The sequence below is a fragment of the Zonotrichia albicollis genome, chromosome 25, assembly GCF_047830755.1.
Source record: "Zonotrichia albicollis isolate bZonAlb1 chromosome 25, bZonAlb1.hap1, whole genome shotgun sequence".
NCBI classification, from domain to species: Eukaryota; Metazoa; Chordata; class Aves; order Passeriformes; family Passerellidae; genus Zonotrichia; species Zonotrichia albicollis.
The window spans coordinates 5,468,205-5,487,058 of NC_133843.1; the positions used below are offsets into that span (position 1 = coordinate 5,468,205).

The window sequence follows — 18,854 nt, forward strand, 5'->3', positions numbered from 1 at the left end:
GTTCTGCACTTTGGCTACAACAAACCCTGCAGTGCTACCCTGGGGACAGCAGCCAGGCAGAAAGGGACCTGGGGACACTGATGGACAGCAGGCTGGACACGAGCCAGCAGTGTGCCCAGGTGGGCAAGAAGGCCAATGGCTCCTGGCCTGGATCAGGAATGGTGTGGCAGCAGGAGCAGGGCAGGGATTCTTCCCCTGTGATGGGCAGCACCTCCAGTGCTGTGTCCAGTTCTGGGCCCCCCAATTTAAGGAGGACATGGAGGGGCTGGAGCGTTTCCAGAGAAGGGCAACAAGGCTGGAACACACAGTCCTGTGAGGAGCAGCTGAGGGAGCTGGGGGGCTCCTAACCCTGGAGAAAAGGAGGTTCAGGGAGAACCTTATTGCTCTACAACTCCCTGAGAGGAAGGTGCAGCCCAGTGAGGCTGAGCTCTACTCCCAGAGAACTCGGAACTAGAGGACCCTGAAGAGAGGTTTAGACTGCACATTAGGAAGAAGCTCCACACAGAAAGGGTGGCTGGGCACTGGAAGTGGCTGCCCAGGGAGGTGGTAGAGTCACCATCCCTGGAGGTGTTTAAGGAAAGCCTGGATGTGGCACTCAGTGCCATGGTCTGGGTGACAAGGCGGTGTTGGGTCATCAGTGATCTCAAAGGTGTTTTCCACCCTGGGATTTTGGGGTTCTGGGTGCTGACCTGCCCTGTGCCCTCCCAGGCACCCCGTCCCCCTGCGAGCCCAACGAGTTCAAGTGTGCCAACGGGCACTGTGCCCTCAAGCTGTGGCGCTGCGACGGCGAGAACGACTGCGGCGACGGCTCCGACGAGAGCGACTGCCGTGAGTGCGGGGGCTCGGGGACACCGTGGGGACACGGGGACACCGTGGGGACACAGGGACACAACTGACACCGTGCTGTCACCCCCTGCAGCCACCAAGGCGCCCGGTGCAGCCTGTGGGCCGGCGGAATTCCGGTGTGTGTCCAGCGGGACCTGCATCCGAGCCAGCTACCAGTGCGACAGGGAGCCCGACTGCCCCGACCGCAGCGACGAGGTTGGATGTGGTGAGTGACACCAGAGGGGACAGCTTGGCTGGCAGGGGACATGGGGACCACAGCTGGGCTGGGGATGAAGTGCCAGAGATGATGTGGCACCAGGATGGGGACACTGTGCCCGAACTGTCCTTGGGGTACGGGGCTGTGTCTGAGCTCTGCCAGGGATCCTCTGCTGTGACACCAGGCTGGGGACACTGCCCGGGGACCTCATGCCAGTGCAGAGGACTGGGGACATTGTGTCATGGTGCCAGGCTGGTGACATTGTGTTTAGGGACATTGTGCCATGGCACTGGGCTGGAGACTCTATGCCCAAGCCAGTGCCACAGGACCATACTGGGGACATTGTGTTTGGTGGTGCCCGTGGTGGTGACAGTGACTGACTGGGTGGCAGTGTCCCTGTCCCCCGGTGGTGCCCGTGGTGGTGACAGTGACTGACTGGGTGGCGGTGGTGGCAGTGTCCCTGTCTCCCGATGGTGCTGGTGGCGGTGACAATAACTGACTGGGTGGCGGTGGTGGCAGTGTCCCTGTCCCCCAGTGGTGCCCGTGGCGGTGACAGTGACTGACTGGGTGGCGGTGGCAGTGCCCCCACAGGTGGTGACGCTGCCGCGGGAGTCGGTGAGGGCGGTGCCAGGCCAGACCGTCACCTTCACCTGTGTGGCCACCGGTGTCCCCACCCCCATCGTCACCTGGCGCCTGAACTGGGGACACACCCCCAGCAGCCACAGGTGGGCGGGGCCGGGGGCGGAGCCTAAGGGGTGCCGGTTGCATATTGGAGGAAGGGGCGTAGCTTGCGATGGGAGGAACTTGTGATTGGCTGCGGTCTGTGATGGGAGGGGCTTCTCTTTGGGGTGGGGTCTCTGTGGGCGGGGTTTGTTTGGGGCTAAGGTGCTGGGGCAAGCTTAGGGGCGGGGCTTCTGTGCAGGCCGGGGTCTGAGTGGGCAGGATTGACAAATGGGCGTGGCTAGCAGGCATGTGTGACGATGGGCGTGGCTTGTGTGGTGGGAGGAGCCTGAGATTGGGGCGGGGCCGGGGTGTAAGCCGGTCATGCGGAGGGAATGGACTCCTGGGCTGGGGCTGGGCACTGGGTGTGCCGGGCGTGGGGTGTGCAGGCTGTGCGGAGCACTGGGTGTGTGGGGCACTGGGTGTGCGGGGCACTGGGTGTACTGGGTGTGCAGGGTGTGCGGGGCACTGGGTGTGTGGGGCACTGGGTGTACTGGGTGTGCAGGGCACTGGGTGCCAGGTATGCAGGGCACTGGGTATAATGGGTGTGTGGGGCACTGGGTGTGCAGGGCACTGGGTATGTGGGGCACTGGGTGTGCAGGGCACTGGGTGTACTGGGTATACACGGCACTGGGTGTGCCCAGTATCAGGTGGTGTGGGTGTGCAGGGCACTGGGTGTGCAGGGCACTGGGTGCACTGGGTGTGCAGAGCCCCAGGTGTGCCAGGTGCTGCGTGTGATGGGCACGGGGTGTGTGTGGCTCCCGGCTGTGCCGGGCTCCGCTTGTGCCAGGCTCTGGGTACCAAACGTGCCCCACAGGGTGTCGATCGTGAGCGAGGCTGGGCAGGGCACCCTGACAATCCAGGATGTGAAGGAGGCTGATCAAGGCGCCTACACCTGCGAGGCCATCAACACCCTGGGCATGGTGTTTGGCATCCCTGACAGCATCCTCACCGTCACCCGCCCCGGTGAGCCACCCCTCCCTGCTCCGTGCCACCAACCCCACCGTGGCACTGTCACAATCACCCGCTGTCTCATCTCCCACAGGGCCGTGTCCCGAGGGCCACTTCCAGGTGACAGGGACATCCCGCTGCCTGCCCTGCTTCTGCTTTGGTGTCACCACCTCCTGCCGTGCCACCACCCGGCACCGCCACCGCCTCCACCTGCGCTTCAACCGCCCCGACGACTTCAAGGGTGAGCTGTGGGGACGGGACAGGGGCTGGACAGGGGCAGGGGACACAGAGGGGCTGAGCATTTTCCTTGCAGGTGTCAATGTGACAGTGCCAGCAGCGCCATCTGCACCGGTGCTGTCGGCCACCCAGCTCCACGTGGATGTGGGCACTGAGGAATTCCAGCTGCTGGACCTGTCCCGCCGCTTCCTGGCACTGGATGCATTCTGGGCACTGCCAGAGCCCTTCCTTGGGGACAAGGTGATGCCGGGGCAGGGGCAGGGCTGGGCACACCGGTGGCATGGCCACTGACAGCCCGCTGTGTTGGCAGGTGGACGCCTATGGGGGAGCACTGAGCTACGGGGTGCGGTACCGGCTGGGCCGGGGGCCCCCCGAGCCCACCGCCCACCCCGACGTGCTGCTGCGGGGCCACGGGCGGCAGCTGCGGGCACGGGCTGGGGACACCCAGCCTGACATCCTCAACCGGCGGCACGTGCCCCTCACCGAGGTGGGTGTGACAAGGGGGGGTGGTGGTGGTGGTGGGGAGGTGGTGCCAGTGGTGATGGGTGGGTGATGATGATGGTGGTGGTGATGGGTGGGTGATGCTGGGGATGGGTGGGTGATGCTGAGGTTGGGTGGGTGATGATGATGGTGGTGGTGATGGGTGGGTGATGCTGGGCATGGGTGGATGATGATGGGGATGGGTGGGTGATGATGGGGATGGGTGGGTGATGAGGAGGATGTGTGGGTAATGATGCTGGGGATGGGTGGGTGATGCTGGGGATGGGTGGTGATGATGAGGATGAGTGGGTGATGATGGTGGTTGTGATGGATGAGCGATGGTGATGGTGGGGATGCAGAGAGGAGGTGGGTGACACTGGTTATACTGGTGGGTGGCTGAATCCAGGCATGGGAAGGAGATACTGATGAAGGGTGGGTGGTACTGGTGGCAAGTGGGTGATGCTGGTAGTGGTGATGGTGGTGATGAAGATAAAGGGTGGGTGGTGCTGGTTATATTGGTGGGTGAGTGAATCCAGGGATGGGAAGGAGATACTGATGGAGGGTGGGTGGTACTGGTGGCGAGTGGGTGATGCTGGTAGCAGTGATGTTGATGACAGGCACTGATGCTGGTGGTGGCAGGTGGGTGATGCCAGCATTACCACCACCCTGCTGTGACACTGCTGTCACCGTCCTGGCAGGATCACTGGGAGGACGAGCAGGGTGCTCCTGTGAGCCGGGAGCTGCTGCTGCTGGTGCTGCAGGGGCTGGAGGGCATCTTCATCCGGGCAGTGTATGACGGGCGCATGGCCAGCGTGGGGCTCAGCGACGTGGCCATGGACATCACCAGCACTGCAGACACCAGCCTGGGGCCGGCTGGGGATGTTGAGGAGTGCAGGTGAGCACTGGCAGCACGGTCAGGGGCTCAGTGGCACTGCTGCTGTGATGCCACTGTCACACTGCTCTGTCCCCAGGTGCCCTGTGGGCTACACGGGGCTGTCGTGCCAGCGCTGTGCCCCCCGTTTTGAGCGGGTGACGAGGGGACCCTACCTGGGGATCTGCTCTGGCTGTGGCTGCCACGGCCACTCCAGCACCTGTGACCCCGTTTTTGGGCACTGCTTGGTAAGGAGTGAGGGGCTGATGAGGTGACAAGGGGACGGGGACACAGCACAGGATCACCACGCCCCTGTGACCTGTGTCCCCCTCCCAGAACTGCCAGCACAACACGGAGGGTCCCCAGTGTGAGAAGTGCAAGCCTGGCTTCTTTGGCGATGCCACCAAGGGCACAGCCACCGCTTGCCACCCTTGTCCCTGTCCCTACACAGAGCCATCTCGCAGGTGGGTGCCGACCCCAGGGACCTGCCCCTGATGTCCCCGCCCTGGTGTCACTGTCATTGTCACCCACAGGTTCTCGGAGTCCTGCTTTTTGGACACAGATGGCCAGGCCACCTGTGATGCCTGCGCCCCTGGATACGCTGGTCGCCGTTGTGAGAGGTGGGTGGGGGGTCCCTCCCCATAAACCCCCCACCTGACACCCCCACCCATCACCCACCCATCATCACCCACCTATCCCCCACCCATCCACAGGTGCGCCCCAGGCTACGAGGGAGACCCCATCCAGCCGGGTGGCAAGTGCACCCCGATCGGTGAGTGGAGGGTGCTGGTTGGGGGGTCCCTGCACCCTTGGGTGCCCCCCACCCTCATTCGTGCTGCCTGCAGGCCAGGAGCTCATCAAGTGTGATGCCCGCGGGGGCCAGGACGAGGCGGGTGGCACTTGTCGCTGCAAGGTGAGGGCAGGGGGCTGGGGGACAGTGGGGCAACATTGGTGGGGACAATGAGGGGGCTGGGTGTTGGCAACCCCCACTGCACCAGCCTGGTCCCAGGTACCCAATCCCTGCCCTAGCACCCATCTTAACTCTACCCCATGTTACCCAGATCCCCTGAGGCAGCCAGTCCCACTCCTGTGGCACCCAGTTCAATCCCTGGTGTGCCCAGTCCATTCCACCCAGCACCAATCCTATCCCCTGCCCCATGGCACCCAGCCCAACCCCCCAGCAGGACCCTCTTCAATCTCCCATAACACCCAGTGTGACCCCCCATGCCACCCAGTCCATCCCCCATGTGACCCACTCCAATCCCCCAAAACACTCAGTCTGATCCCCCCATCGCACCCAGTCTGGTCCCTGGGGTACCCCGTCCCACCAGCCCCCCCAATCCATCCCACCCCCTGCCATGCCATGTTGTGCCAGTCCCACCCATTTCCCTGCTCACCGTGCCCACCCTGTGTCCCCAGCCCAACGTCCGTGGCCGACTCTGTGACTCATGTGCTGCTGGCACCTTCCACCTGAGTGCTGCCAACCCTGCAGGCTGCCTGCCCTGCTTCTGCATGGGGCTGTCCCGCTCCTGTGCCAGCTCTGCCTGGCACCGCCACCAGGTACCCATGGGACAGGCCAGGACAGGCTGGGCCATCCTGGGCCATGGCCTGCCAGGGCTTGTCATTATCTTGATGTTCCATGCCATGCTATCCTATGCCTTGTCATTGTCTTGACACATCATTCCATGTATGCCATGCCTTGTCATTGTCTTGATGTGCCATGGCCTGCCAGGTCTTGTCATCGTCTTGATGTGCCATTCCATGGCATGGCGTGTCTTGTCATTGTCTTGATGTTCCATGCCATGCCATCCTATGCCTTGTCATTGTCTTGATGTGCCATTCCATGGCCTGCTATGCCTTGTCATTGTCTTGATGTGCCATTCCATGGCCTGCTATGTCTTGTCATTGTCTTGATGTGCCATTCCATGGCGTGTCTTGTCATTGTCTTGGTGTTCCATGCCGTGCTGTGCCATGCTGTGCCGCGCCATGCCTTGTCACTGTCTTGACACGCCATTCCATGGCATAGCATGTCTTGTCAGTCTTGAAATGTCATTCCAGGTATGCCATGTCTTGTCATTGTCTTGATGTGCCATGCCATGCCATGCCATGCCTTGTCATTGTCTTGACGTTCCATGCCATATCATGCCATGCCATGCCCTGTCATTGTCTTGAAGTACTGTGCCATAGTAGTGCCATGCCATGCCATGCCACACCATGCCATGCCATGCCATGCCATGCCATGCCATGCCATGCCATGCCATGCCATGCCATGCCATGCCATGCCATAGTAGTGCCATGCCATGTTGTGCCATGTCTTGCTGTGTTGTGCAGTGACGTGCCATTATATGTTATGCCATGCCATGTGGTGCCATGCCATGCCCACCACAATCCCTCTGCCAGGTGCTGCTCAGCTCTGAGGACTCGTCCCCGCTGCCCCTGGCCAACCTGTCGGGGTCACGGCTGGCGGGGGCAGTGCCACACTTCGTGTCCCCACGGGAGCTGCGCTTCGACGCCTTCCGAGAGCTGCCACGGGGCGTTCACTACTGGGTGCTACCCGCACCCTTCACCGGGGACAAGGTGACACAGCCGCTCTGGAGACACCTCTGTGCCTCTCCGTGTCCCCACCATGCAGTTCTGGGAGCGGGTGGCCCCGAGCCATGCTGAGTGTCCCCACAGGTGACAGCGTACGGCGGGGAGCTGCGCTACACGGTGACACACCGGGCCCCAGCTGGCGCTCCCCTGCCCTCTCGGCACCCTGATGTGCTGCTCCAGGGCAATGGGATCCTCCTGGAGCACTTCTCCAGTGCCACCCCCCCGGCCGGTGTCCCCACCACTGTCACTGTGCCCATCCGTGAGGTGAGAGGGGTCCCTGTGTGACACCCACAGAGGGGTCATGGACGGGGGTGCTGAGGATGGGTGGTCTGGGGCCCCAGGGTCAGACTGGCTGCCATGGGGAGGTCACTCTGGATGCCTCAGGGTGCAGTGGGGGATGGCAGCCCCCATGTCACCCCGGTGTGTGGCACAGGCCGCCTGGCGCCGCGCAGATGGGCACGATGCCACCCGTGAGCACCTCCTGATGGCCCTGGCCGACGTGGACCTGTTCATGATCCGGGCATCCTACTCAGAGCAGCCAGAGGAGAGCAGGTGAGCTCCTGGTGGGGTCAGGAGGGGACACAGCAGGGTGGCAGGGCAGTGCTGACAGGACATCCCCTCTGGCCCCGCAGACTGGCCGATGTCACCCTGGACGTGGCAGTGCCACACGCCACCGGCCGCCCGCCCGCTCTGGAGGTGGAGGATTGCGCCTGCCCGCCTGGGTACCGCGGGGCCTCGTGCCAGGTGAGACCCTCGGGCCCCCTCACTGCCACCGTGGGGATGCTGAGCCGTGTCCCACCCCCTGCCACTGTTCCCTCTAGGACTGTGACACCGGCTACACCCGCAGCAGCTCCGGGCTCTACCTGGGCACCTGCGAGCCGTGCCAGTGCCACGGCCATGCCAGCGAGTGCCACCCTGACACCGGCGTCTGCCAGGTCAGCTGGGGACACACAGGGGACTGCCCAGGGGCCCCCATGGCAGGGACACCGATGCCATCACCCCCTTTCTTTACAGGGCTGCCAGGACCACACGGAGGGTCCCCAGTGTGACAAGTGCCAGCCTGGCTACTACGGTGATGCCACCCGTGGTGACTGCCAGCCCTGTCCTTGCTATGGACCCCATGGGGACACCCAGTAGGTGCCATTCCCTGGTCTGTCCCATCCTTGAGGACACTGCCTGGGTGTCACCTGTCCCTTTGTCCCCTCCACAGGGTGACAAAGATCTGCTTTGAGGACACGGACGGGCAGCCCACGTGCAGTGCCTGTGCCCCAGGGCACAGCGGGCGCCTCTGCGAGAGGTGACAGGGACACTGGGCTGGGGCAGGGGGTGTTTTTGGGGTGACTGCTCCTCTCACTGCCTCATTTGGGTTTGTCCCACCATAGGTGCTTGCCTGGGTACGTGGGGGACCCACTGCGGGGAGAGCCGTGCCGAGGTGAGTGCACAGGGCAGGACAAAGTGGTGGCACTGTGGTGGCACCAAGAGGGGTTGTGGCTGACTGTGTGTCACCCCTCAGTGCCAGGTGTCCCCGGTGCACAATGCCAGTGTGACCCACGAGGCAGCACCGGCGAGGGCTGCGATGCCAACGGGCAGTGTCACTGCAAGGTGAGCCTTGTGCGTGTGTCCCCAGCCCCGGGAAGGGTGGCAGGGCAATGTCACCACTCTGTCCTCTCCCCAGGCCAACGTGGAAGGTCCCCAGTGTGCCACGTGCCGTCCCCACCACTTCCACCTGAGCGGGGATGAGCCAGCTGGGTGCCTGCCCTGCTTCTGCATGGGCATCGTTCAGCACTGCACCAGCACTGCCTACGCCCGCGGCACCGTGAGTGAACCCTCCTGTCCCCACACGTCCCCAGGGTGTCCCCACCTGTCCCACACCCCTCTCACCCCTCGATCCCGCAGATCCGGACGTCCTTTGCCCCGGGGGATGCGCAGGGGTTTGCCCTGGTGAACCGCCAGCGCAGCACCCGCGTGGACAGCGGCTTTGGGGTGCAGCCGGGGCACCCCCAGCCCCACCTGAGCTACGAGCGCTTCGGGGAGCTGCCCCCTGACTCCTACTACTGGCAGCTGCCACCTCCCTACCAGGGGGACAAGGTAACAGGGTGACCCTGGGAGGACAGGGGTGCCCGTGGAAGCCATGGGAATGCCCCACCAGGGGCTGCACCCCATCCCCATGGGCACCCCAGGCACTGTCAGGGTGGGGCACAGTTGGGCACAGCTTCCTTGTCTCTGCCTTTCTCCTTTTTCTTCTTCCTTTTCCCCTTTCCCTTCCCTTTTTTCTATTTTCACCTTGTCCTTTTCCCCTTTGCCCCTTCTGTTTTCCCTTTTCCCATTTTCTCCTAATTTTTGCATTTTTCATCCCTACCCTGTGCCATTCCCTGTCTTCATCATCGTCCCTATTCTTTTCTTTCTCCTCTTTCCCCATCCCATCCCCTCCCCTCCCCTCCCCATCCTCTTCCCTTCCTCATCCCTACCTTCTTTCTTTCCCTTTTCCCCTTCCACTTTCCCCTCTCCCTTTTTCTTCTCCTTTTCCTCATCCCTATTTCATCTCATCGCCTTCCCCATCCCCATCCCTGTCCCCATCATGCCCATTCTCTTCCCTTTGCCCATCCCACCCCATAATCCCACCCCATTATCCTATCCCATCCCATCCCATCCCATCCCATCCCATCCCATCCCATCCCATCCCATCCCATCCCATCCCATTCTCTACCCTTTGCCCATCCCATCCCATAATCCCACCCCATTATCCCATCCCATCCCATAATCCCATTATCCCATGCCATTTTCCCATCCCATTTTCCCATTATCCCATCCCATTTTCCCATCCTATCTTGTCTCATCCCATCCCATAATCCCACCCCATTATCCCATCTCATTTTCCCATCCCATCCCATCCCATCCCATCCCATCCCATCCCACCCCATAATCTCATCCCATTTTCCCGTCTCATTTTCCCATCCCATCCCATTATCCCATCCCATTATTCCATCCCATTATCCTATAATCCCATAATCCCACTATCCCATAATCCCATTATCCCACAGGTGGGCTCCTATGGCGGTCGGCTGCGCTACACCCTGAGCTTCACCCCGGGGGGACAGGGAGCGCCCCTGCCCGACGCCGACGTCCAGATCACAGTAAGGGGGTGCTGGCTGGGGGGGCACAGGGACACACCGGGTGACACCAGGACCCCCTGACCCCCTTGTCCCCATTGTCCACAGGGCAATGACATCACGCTGGTGGCCTACCAGCCTGACCTGTCCCCGCGGACCCCCCAGGCCTTCGAGATCATTTTTCGGGAGGTAGGAGATGCTGGGCAGCCTTTGTCCCCAATGTCCCCCTTTGCCACGGCGTGTCCCCTGCTCACCCCCTGTTCCTGCAGCAATACTGGCAGCGGCCAGACGGGCAGCCAGCGACACGGGAGCACCTGCTGATGGCACTGGCTGATCTGGATGAGATCCTGATCCGAGCCACCTACTCCACGAGCACGGCCGCCGCTGCCATCGCCGACGTGGCCATGGACACGGCCGTGCCCCCCCAGCCTGGCCTGCCCCCCGCCCCCGAGGTGGAGGAATGTCGCTGTCCCCCCGGGTACCACGGGCTGTCCTGCCAGGTGAGCCCAGCCCAGCCCTCCCAGTGTCACCCCGACACCCCCATCACCTCCCTACCCTCCTCCCCAGTGTCACCCCAACACCCCCATCACCTCCCTACCCTCCTCCCCACTATCTCCTCATCATCCCCCATCAGCCCAGGGTGACCCTCCATCACTACCATCACTCCTTTCATCACTGTCCCCATCATCAACCCCAGCATTCCCCAATCATGGCCAGTATTATCCTCCATCCCCCCATCCCTCCATCATCCCACATCATCACCTCCATCATCATCCCCCTATCACTCCCATCATCATCCCTCCACCCTCTCATCCGCTATCAAACCCATCATCACCCCACCAGCCTCACCCCTGAGACCCTTCCATTCTCCCTACAGTATCACCCCCTCATCACCATCCATCACCCCCCAGCACTCCCTCCATCACCCCTCCATCATTGCGTCATCATCATCATAACCAGCAGTCCCATCATAGCCCATCAGCCCCCAGCATCCCCCCAGCACCCCCATATCACTCCCCCATCACCCCCCATATCACACCACATCATCACCCCCATGACCCCACATCATCCCCAGCATCACCCCTACATACTCCTACCCAGCATCACCCCCAGCATCCTCCATCAACCCCCCCAGCCCACCCATCATCATCCATCCATCCCCAGACCCCCCTCACCTCAGTATCACCCCCATCACCTCAGTATCACCCCCATCACCCCCATCAATTCAATTCTCCCTTCAGCAGGGAGGATTTATCCCATCATTCTCCATCATCCCATCAGCCTCCCATCATCACCATCACTCCCCCAGCATTGCTGCCATCACCCCCATCACTCTCCATCACCCCCAGCAGCCCCACCATCACCCATCTGTCCCCCAAGCCCCCTCCCAGCCCTGCCCAGCCCCGTGCCCAGGCTGTGGGGGTGCCAGCTCTGTCCCTCCTGCAGGACTGTGCCCCCGGGTACACGCGCACGGGCGGGGGGCTCTACCTGGGCCACTGCGAGCTGTGCGAGTGCAACGGCCACTCCGAGAGCTGCCACCCCGAGAGTGGCGCCTGCTCTGTAAGTCCCCACACCCCAAACCTCCTGGGGGGAGCTGTGGTGTTGGCCCAGCCCTGACACCCCGATCTGTGCCCCCACTGTCCCCCAGGGATGCTTGCACAACACGGCAGGGGACTTCTGTGACCAGTGTGCCCCTGGCTTCTATGGGGACGCCACCGCCGGGACCCCCGAGGACTGCCAGCCCTGCGCCTGTCCCCTCCCGTACCCCGAGAACCAGTGGGTGCCTGCACTGGGCTGGGGGAGCTGGGCTGGGTGCCAGGGAAGGGAACTGCCCTCACCTTGCTCTGTCCCCGCAGGTTTTCCAGGACCTGTGAGAGCCTGGGAGGCGGCGGGTACCGCTGCACCGCCTGTGAGCCGGGCTACACCGGGCAGTACTGCGAGCGGTGAGGCTGCTGGCACCCCAAAACCTGCCCCAGAAACCCCCTCTGTGGGCTCACCCCCAAACCCCATCCCAATATACCCCTCACCAGAACCAACCCCAATACACCCGTCCAAAAACCTACTCCATGGGCTCACCCCCAAACCCCATCCCAATATACCCCTCACCAGAACCAACCCCAATACACCCGTCCAAAAACCCACTCCAAGGGATCACCCCCATATACCCACCCCCAAACCCCATCCCAATATACCCTTCACCAGAACCAACCCAATACACCCCTCCAAAAACCCACTCCATGGGCTCACCCCCAAACCCCATACCAATATACCCCTCACCAGAACCAACCCCAATATACCCCTCCAAAAACCACCCCGTGGGATCACCCCCAAACCCCATCCCAATATACCCCTCACCAACCCAATATACCCCTCTATAAACCCACTCCATGGGCTCACCCCCATATACCCACCCCCAAACCCCATCCCAATATACCCCTCACCAACCCAATATACCCCTCTATAAACCCACTATAAACCATGGGCTCACCCCCATATACCCACCCCAAAACCCCATCCCAATATACCCCTTGCCAGAACCAGCGCCAATATACCCTCCAAAAAACCCACTCCATGGGCTCACCCCCATATACCCACTCTGCTCTACCTGCCCTGATGGGTTCACTCCCATATATCCACCCCAAAACCTCACCCTGATTGAGTCAGCCTTATATAGCTATCCCCAAAGCCCAGCTCCACTGCCTCACCTTCACATACCCTGATGGGCTCACTCCCATTTATCCACCCACATGTTCCCACCCCAATGCACTCCTACTGTACCCACCCAGTGTGCTCACCCCTATGAGCTCACCCCAATACATGCATCCTAAAGAGCATCTGTGTACTCACCCCGACATATGCACCCCAGTATGCTCACCCCAATTTATGCACCCCAGTATACTCACCCTGACAACCTTCCCCTTACAGACCCACCCCAAAGTGCTCCCCAATATACCCACCCTAATACACCCACCCCAAAGTGCTCCCCAATATACCCACCCTAATACACCCACACCAATGTTCTTCACCTTCCTGATGTACTCATCCTCATGAGCTCACCCCACGTTTTTGCCTGACATAAGCACCCCAATACACAGCGCACCTACCCTGATGGCCTCACCCCAGTGGAGATACCCCAAAGTGCCCACCCTTATACCCACCTTGACACAGTCACCACCCCACTATTCTCATCCTGATGTACTCACCGTGATGTGCTCACCCCAATATACCCACCCAAAATGCTCACCCCGATATACCCACCCAAAATGCTCATCCCCAAAGCACCCACGCCAGCCCACCCACCCCACCTTGATGACCTCACCCCAGTGGAGATACCCCAGTGGAGATACCCCAGAGTGCCCATCCTTATATCCACCTTGACACAGTCACCACCCCACTATTCTCATCCTGATGTACTCACTGTGATGTGCTCACCCCAATATACCCACCCAAAACGCTCACCCCGATATACCCACCCAAAATGCTCATCCCCAAAGCACCCATGCCAGCCCACCCACCCCACCTTGATGGCCTCACCCCAGTGGAGATACCCCAGTGGAGACACCCCAAAGTGCCCACCCTTATACCCACCTTGACATAGTCACCACCCCACTATTCTCATCCTGATGTGCTCACCGTGATGTGCTCACCGTGATGTGCTCACCCCAATATACCCACCCTGCGTACCCCAAAATGCTCATCCCCAAAGCACCCACGCCAGCCTACCCACCCCACCTTGATGGCCTCACCCCAGTGGAGATACCCCAAAGTGCCCATCCTTATATCCACCTTGACACAGTCACCACCCCACTATTCTCATCCTGATGTACTCACTGTGATGTGCTCACCCCAATATACCCACCCAAAATGCTCACCCCGATATACCCACCCAAAATGCTCATCCCCATACATACCCCGAAGCACCCACCCCACCCAGCCCACTAGGCTCCTTCAAACCCCCATTGTTCCCCGCAGCTGCGCCCCCGGTTACACGGGTGACCCCATGGTGCGGGGCCAGGGCTGTGTCCCCGCGGGGCCGCCCCCGGCGCTGGCCGTGCGCGTTCACCCCCAGCGCACGGCGGTGCCGCAGGGCAGCGCTGTCACCCTGCGCTGCCACGCCGCCGGGGACCCGCCGCTCTACTACCACTGGGTGCGAGAGGACGGGCGGCCCCTCCCCGAGGGCGCACAGAGCCGCCACCAAGGTACTGGGTGGCTCTGAGGGTGGGGGGACATCGGGGTGTCCCCAAGGTGTGGGGTGTCACCTGTGTGTCCCCCTCCAGGTGAGGAGCTGCACTTCCCCAGCATCCAGCCCTCTGAAGCCGGTGTCTATGTCTGCTCCTGCCGCAACCTCCGGCACAGCAATGCCAGCCGTGCCGAGGTCATTGTCACCGGTAGGTTGTTGTCACCGAGAGAGGGGGGACATGCACGGAGGGGAGGCAGGAGCGGGGCTCACCTCTCTGTGTGGGCGCAGAGACCCCCGACAAGCCCATCACCGTCACCGTGGAGGAGAAGCGGGTGCAGCGGGTGCAGCCCGGCGCCGATGTCACCTTCGTCTGCACTGCCAAGAGCAAGGTGAGGGGAAGGGGCCACAGCATGGCAGGAGTGCTGCAGGGCACCCCTGCGTGTGTGCAGGGACATTCAGGGCATGGAGATACCCCTGGGTGCCCACCGGGTCCTACAGAGCAAAGGGACACCCAAGGATGTACTCATGGGGACATCAGAGCACAGGAACCGCTGTGCCCATATGGGCCCCCCAAGCCCTCTTGGGTCCTTATGTAGCTCCATGGGACATCCTCTTCCCTTTGCCTGTCTCATCCCATTATCCCATCCCATTATCCCATCCCATCCCATTCCATCCCATCCCCTTCCCCATCCCATTATCCCATCCCATTATTCCATCCCATCCCATCCTCTTCCCTTTGCCTATCCCATCCCATTATTCCATCCCAGGTGCCACCTGTCCCACAGCTGGGCATGTGCCCCACCATGTGCCCATCCCAGTGGCCTCAGGCCTCCCCATCTTTGCCCCCCAGTCTCCTGCCTACACCCTGGTGTGGACACGGCAGAACCACGGCACGCTGCCGGCGGGCGCCGTGGACTTCAACGGGATCCTGACGCTGCGCAACGTGCGGCCCCAGGACGCCGGGGTCTACGTCTGCACCGGCTCCAACATGCTGGACATGGACCAGGGCACCGCCACGCTCTACGTGCAGGGTGAGCCCCCACACTGTGCCTCACCCCGTGCCCATGGGGTGATGGGCAGTGCCAAGGTGATGGGCGCACACAGTGCCAGGGCAAGGTGTGGTGGTCACACTTGGCCCCCAGATGCTGGGTGTGATGGGCACACTTGCTGTGTGGAGGTTGGTGCCCAGATGCCAGGGTGATGGGCACATTCAATGCCTGGATACCAGGCTGATGGGCTTGCTTGGTGCCCAGTCCTTCAGGTGATGGGCACACTCACCACCCTGGCTGTGCAGTGGCAGTACCCAGATCTGGGGTGATGGGGATATTGAATGCCCGGACACTGGAGTGGTGGGCACACTTGGCACCCAGACACTGGGGCAATGGGCAGGTTTGGTGCCTAGACAACAAGGTGATGGGTAGGTTTGATGCCTGCATGCCAGGGTATTGGGCAGGTTTAGTGCCTAGATGCCAAGGTGATGGGTAGGTTTAGTGCCTGTGCACCAGGGTGTTGGGCAGGTTTGGTGCCTGGACTCCAGGGTGATGGACACTCCCCTGAGACCCACTCCCTCCTGCAGCTGCCTCAAAGACTCAGATGTTCTATGGACCCGTTGAGTTCATGGAGGGGCACAGACCGGGTAAGTCACCAGGGGAGGGTTCCTGGGGGTCCGCATGCTCCCCCACCCACTGCATGCCAGGGCTCCACGTGCACCCTGCTGCTGGCTGTGCCACGCCACCCCGCTTCCCACCGCCTGGGGACAGCACTGGGGGGCCTGGCCAGCCCTAAGCCCCCCCGGTCTCACCGCAGCTGGCACCGCCAGCGCTCCCACCGCCACCGTGGAGCCGGCCCAGCTGAGCGTGGCACCGGGGCAGCCGGCCGAGTTCCGCTGCGTGGGCACCGGCAGCCCCCAGCCCAGCCTTGAGTGGCTCGGTAGGTGCCCACTGGGGACGGGGGGACACTGGGAGCGGGTGGGGGGACACAGCGAGCAGGGGTGATGGCAGGCCGTGTCCCTGCAGGTGCGCTGCCACCACAGGCCGTGGTTCAGGGTGGGACGCTGCGGTTCCCTGCGGTGGAGCCCGCCAATGCCGGGCAGTACGAGTGCCGGGCACGGAGCAGCGCCGGGCAGCACACGGCACGAGCCTTCCTCCACGTGCAAGGTGAGCAGCATCACCATCGTCCCTTTTATCCCCATTATCTTCATCATCAGTCACCCCATTGTCCCCATCATCCCCGTCCTCTCTGTCGTCCCTGTCACCCCATTGTCCCCATCACCCCCATCCCCATCACTTCCATCATTTCCATTATCCCAATCGTTCCCATCATTGCTGTCCTATACATCACCCCTGTTGTCCCCATTGGCCCTGTCACCCCTCTTACTTCCATCATCACCCACCATCTCTATCATCCCCATTGTCCATCTCCATTTGCTCCATGGTGTACATCATCCCTGTCATCATCATCCCCTTAACCCTTATCGTCTCTGTCATCTCCCACTGTCCGTCCCCCTCATCCCCACCATCCCACCATCTCATCACCCCATCATGACCACCATTGTCTCTGTCACCTCCCATTCACACCCTTCATTGTCCCCACCATCCCTATCACTCTCATTGTCCCCACTGTTCTCTTCTTCCTCTTCATCCCCCGTTTTCCCCTCATTTCCATCATCCCTCATTGTTCCACTGTTCCCATCACCCTTATCATCCTCATCATCTCTGTCATCTCTGTCCACCCCATTGCTCTCATTGTCCCTATTGCCCCCATCACTCCCATAGTCTCTGTCATCATCATCATTCCATTGTTCCCATCACCCTTATCATCCTCATCATCTCCATCATCTCCATCACTCTCATTGTCCCCCATCACCTCCATCATCCCCCGGTGCCCTTCACCCTCATCGTCTGCATCACTCATGTCACCCCCATTGTCCCCATCCCGCCACTGCCCCCAGCACCTCCCTGATCCCCGTCCCCACAGGAGCAGGCACCCCACAGGTGCAGGTGAGCCCGGAGCGGACGGAGGTGCAGGAGGGCTCCACAGTGCGGCTCTACTGCCGGGTCTCAGGGACCCCCACTGCCACCATCACCTGGGAGAAGCAGGGGGGCACTCTGCCGCCACAGGTGAGCGGGGTGCTGCCACCCATGGGTGCTCCAGGGGGTGTGGGTGCACCACAGCTGCCACTGACACCCATCCTTGTGCCACAGTCCCGCGCTGAGCACGGTGACATCGCCACGCTCGTCATCCCTGCTGTGACACCGGCTGATGGTGGCATCTACCTCTGCGTGGGCACCAGCGCTGCTGGCACGGCCCATGCTGCTATCGAGGTGGCTGTGGTGCCAGGTGAGGAGGATAGGGGACACTCAATGGTGTTTGGGGATGGTTTTTGGGGGCTACAACCCACCCTTGTTGCCACTTTTGCTCCCCACAGGGGCGGCACCACCTGTGCGCATCGAGTCCTCGTCCCCTTCCGTCACCGAGGGACAGACCCTGGACCTGGACTGTGTGGTGGCAGGACCCAGCTCTGCCACCGTGTCGTGGTACAAGCGTGGTGGCTCCCTGCCCGCTGGCCACCAGGTAGGGCACAGCAGGGTGGGCAGCACCCCAAACACTGCCCTGTCCCTGCTGTGTGACACCAAAGCGGGATGTCCCCAACTGCAGGTTTCAGGGTCCCGACTCCGTGTCCCCCACGTCACTGCAGCTGATTCAGGGGAGTACGTGTGCCGGGCAAGCTTGGGCACCGCTGTCCGTGAGGCATCTGTCATTGTCACCGTCGTGGCCGCATCAGGCGCATCCTATGGTGAGACTGGGCTCAGCAGCACTGCAGGGAGCAGCTGGTTCCCAACAGATGGTCACAGCTCTGTCCTCCCCTGCAGGACCACCTGCTTCAGGTGTCCCTGTCCGGATCGAGGCATCCTCATCCACCGTGGCCGAGGGACAGACCCTGGATCTCAACTGCATCGTGGCCGGGCAGGGACAGGCCACTGTCACCTGGTACAAGCGCGGGGGGTCCCTCCCAGCCAAGCACCAGGTAGGGGACACAGAAGGTGATGATGCAAAGGGCGGCTGGGGTTGATGCACAGCCCTGTGCAAGCCCAGATGGCTCTGGTGACCCCCGTGTCCCCTCCCCACAGGTGTCTGGCTCCCGGCTGCGGCTGCTGCAGGTGACAGCGGCCGACTCGGGCGAGTACGTGTGCCGGGTGACCAGCGGGGCCACCAGCAAGGAGAGCGCGGTCATGGTGACCATCCAGCCCAGCAGTGCCAGTGCCTACTGTGAGTGGGGACAGGGGGTGGCAGTGCCAGCAGGAGGTCCTCATGTGTCACAGCACTGAGCCGTGGCTCAGGTGTCCATACTGGTGAGGTCCTCATTGGTGTCACCCTCCTGTCTCCGTCCCCAGCCCCGGGCAACACGACCCCACTGCGCATCGACTCCCCGTCCTCTGCCGTGGTCGAGGGACAGACCCTGGACCTCAACTGTGTCATTGCCAGCCCTGCACAGGCCACTGTCACCTGGTACAAGCGCGGGGGAACCCTCCCAGCCAAGCACCAGGTAGGGGACACGGAGAGGGGATGTCACCAGAGGAGGTGAATGCGGTTGACCAAGAGCTCTGGGCAAGCCAAGGTGGCCCATCCAAATCCTGTTGGCCCATGCAAGGCCAGCTGGCCTTAAGTGAC

At 61.9% G+C, this 18,854-nt stretch overlaps 1 protein-coding gene across 2 annotated transcripts in view; it reads left to right on the forward strand.

Annotated features, from left to right (window-relative positions):
• HSPG2 (heparan sulfate proteoglycan 2) overlaps window positions 1–18,854 on the forward strand; it is a 46,404-nt gene that overhangs the window by 10,692 nt on the left and 16,858 nt on the right. For both annotated transcript variants that reach the window (XM_074558421.1, XM_074558422.1), the window contains 45 exons: window positions 709–828; window positions 920–1,051; window positions 1,623–1,767; window positions 2,580–2,728; window positions 2,808–2,954; window positions 3,027–3,190; window positions 3,261–3,437; window positions 4,129–4,325; window positions 4,402–4,549; window positions 4,638–4,765; window positions 4,835–4,921; window positions 5,015–5,073; window positions 5,147–5,214; window positions 5,721–5,861; window positions 6,702–6,878; window positions 6,978–7,157; window positions 7,327–7,445; window positions 7,526–7,637; window positions 7,715–7,828; window positions 7,908–8,026; window positions 8,104–8,190; window positions 8,276–8,325; window positions 8,407–8,495; window positions 8,569–8,709; window positions 8,790–8,981; window positions 9,935–10,027; window positions 10,112–10,192; window positions 10,273–10,503; window positions 11,450–11,563; window positions 11,652–11,779; window positions 11,860–11,946; window positions 13,976–14,202; window positions 14,281–14,391; window positions 14,472–14,572; window positions 15,034–15,214; window positions 15,760–15,819; window positions 15,990–16,112; window positions 16,199–16,339; window positions 17,160–17,302; window positions 17,387–17,522; window positions 17,611–17,756; window positions 17,841–17,979; window positions 18,056–18,210; window positions 18,314–18,452; window positions 18,578–18,729. In XM_074558421.1, the coding sequence (XP_074414522.1) occupies window positions 709–828; window positions 920–1,051; window positions 1,623–1,767; window positions 2,580–2,728; window positions 2,808–2,954; window positions 3,027–3,190; window positions 3,261–3,437; window positions 4,129–4,325; window positions 4,402–4,549; window positions 4,638–4,765; window positions 4,835–4,921; window positions 5,015–5,073; window positions 5,147–5,214; window positions 5,721–5,861; window positions 6,702–6,878; window positions 6,978–7,157; window positions 7,327–7,445; window positions 7,526–7,637; window positions 7,715–7,828; window positions 7,908–8,026; window positions 8,104–8,190; window positions 8,276–8,325; window positions 8,407–8,495; window positions 8,569–8,709; window positions 8,790–8,981; window positions 9,935–10,027; window positions 10,112–10,192; window positions 10,273–10,503; window positions 11,450–11,563; window positions 11,652–11,779; window positions 11,860–11,946; window positions 13,976–14,202; window positions 14,281–14,391; window positions 14,472–14,572; window positions 15,034–15,214; window positions 15,760–15,819; window positions 15,990–16,112; window positions 16,199–16,339; window positions 17,160–17,302; window positions 17,387–17,522; window positions 17,611–17,756; window positions 17,841–17,979; window positions 18,056–18,210; window positions 18,314–18,452; window positions 18,578–18,729 (5,930 nt within the window). The remainder of the gene's footprint in view (window positions 1–708; window positions 829–919; window positions 1,052–1,622; window positions 1,768–2,579; window positions 2,729–2,807; window positions 2,955–3,026; window positions 3,191–3,260; window positions 3,438–4,128; window positions 4,326–4,401; window positions 4,550–4,637; window positions 4,766–4,834; window positions 4,922–5,014; window positions 5,074–5,146; window positions 5,215–5,720; window positions 5,862–6,701; window positions 6,879–6,977; window positions 7,158–7,326; window positions 7,446–7,525; window positions 7,638–7,714; window positions 7,829–7,907; window positions 8,027–8,103; window positions 8,191–8,275; window positions 8,326–8,406; window positions 8,496–8,568; window positions 8,710–8,789; window positions 8,982–9,934; window positions 10,028–10,111; window positions 10,193–10,272; window positions 10,504–11,449; window positions 11,564–11,651; window positions 11,780–11,859; window positions 11,947–13,975; window positions 14,203–14,280; window positions 14,392–14,471; window positions 14,573–15,033; window positions 15,215–15,759; window positions 15,820–15,989; window positions 16,113–16,198; window positions 16,340–17,159; window positions 17,303–17,386; window positions 17,523–17,610; window positions 17,757–17,840; window positions 17,980–18,055; window positions 18,211–18,313; window positions 18,453–18,577; window positions 18,730–18,854) is intronic.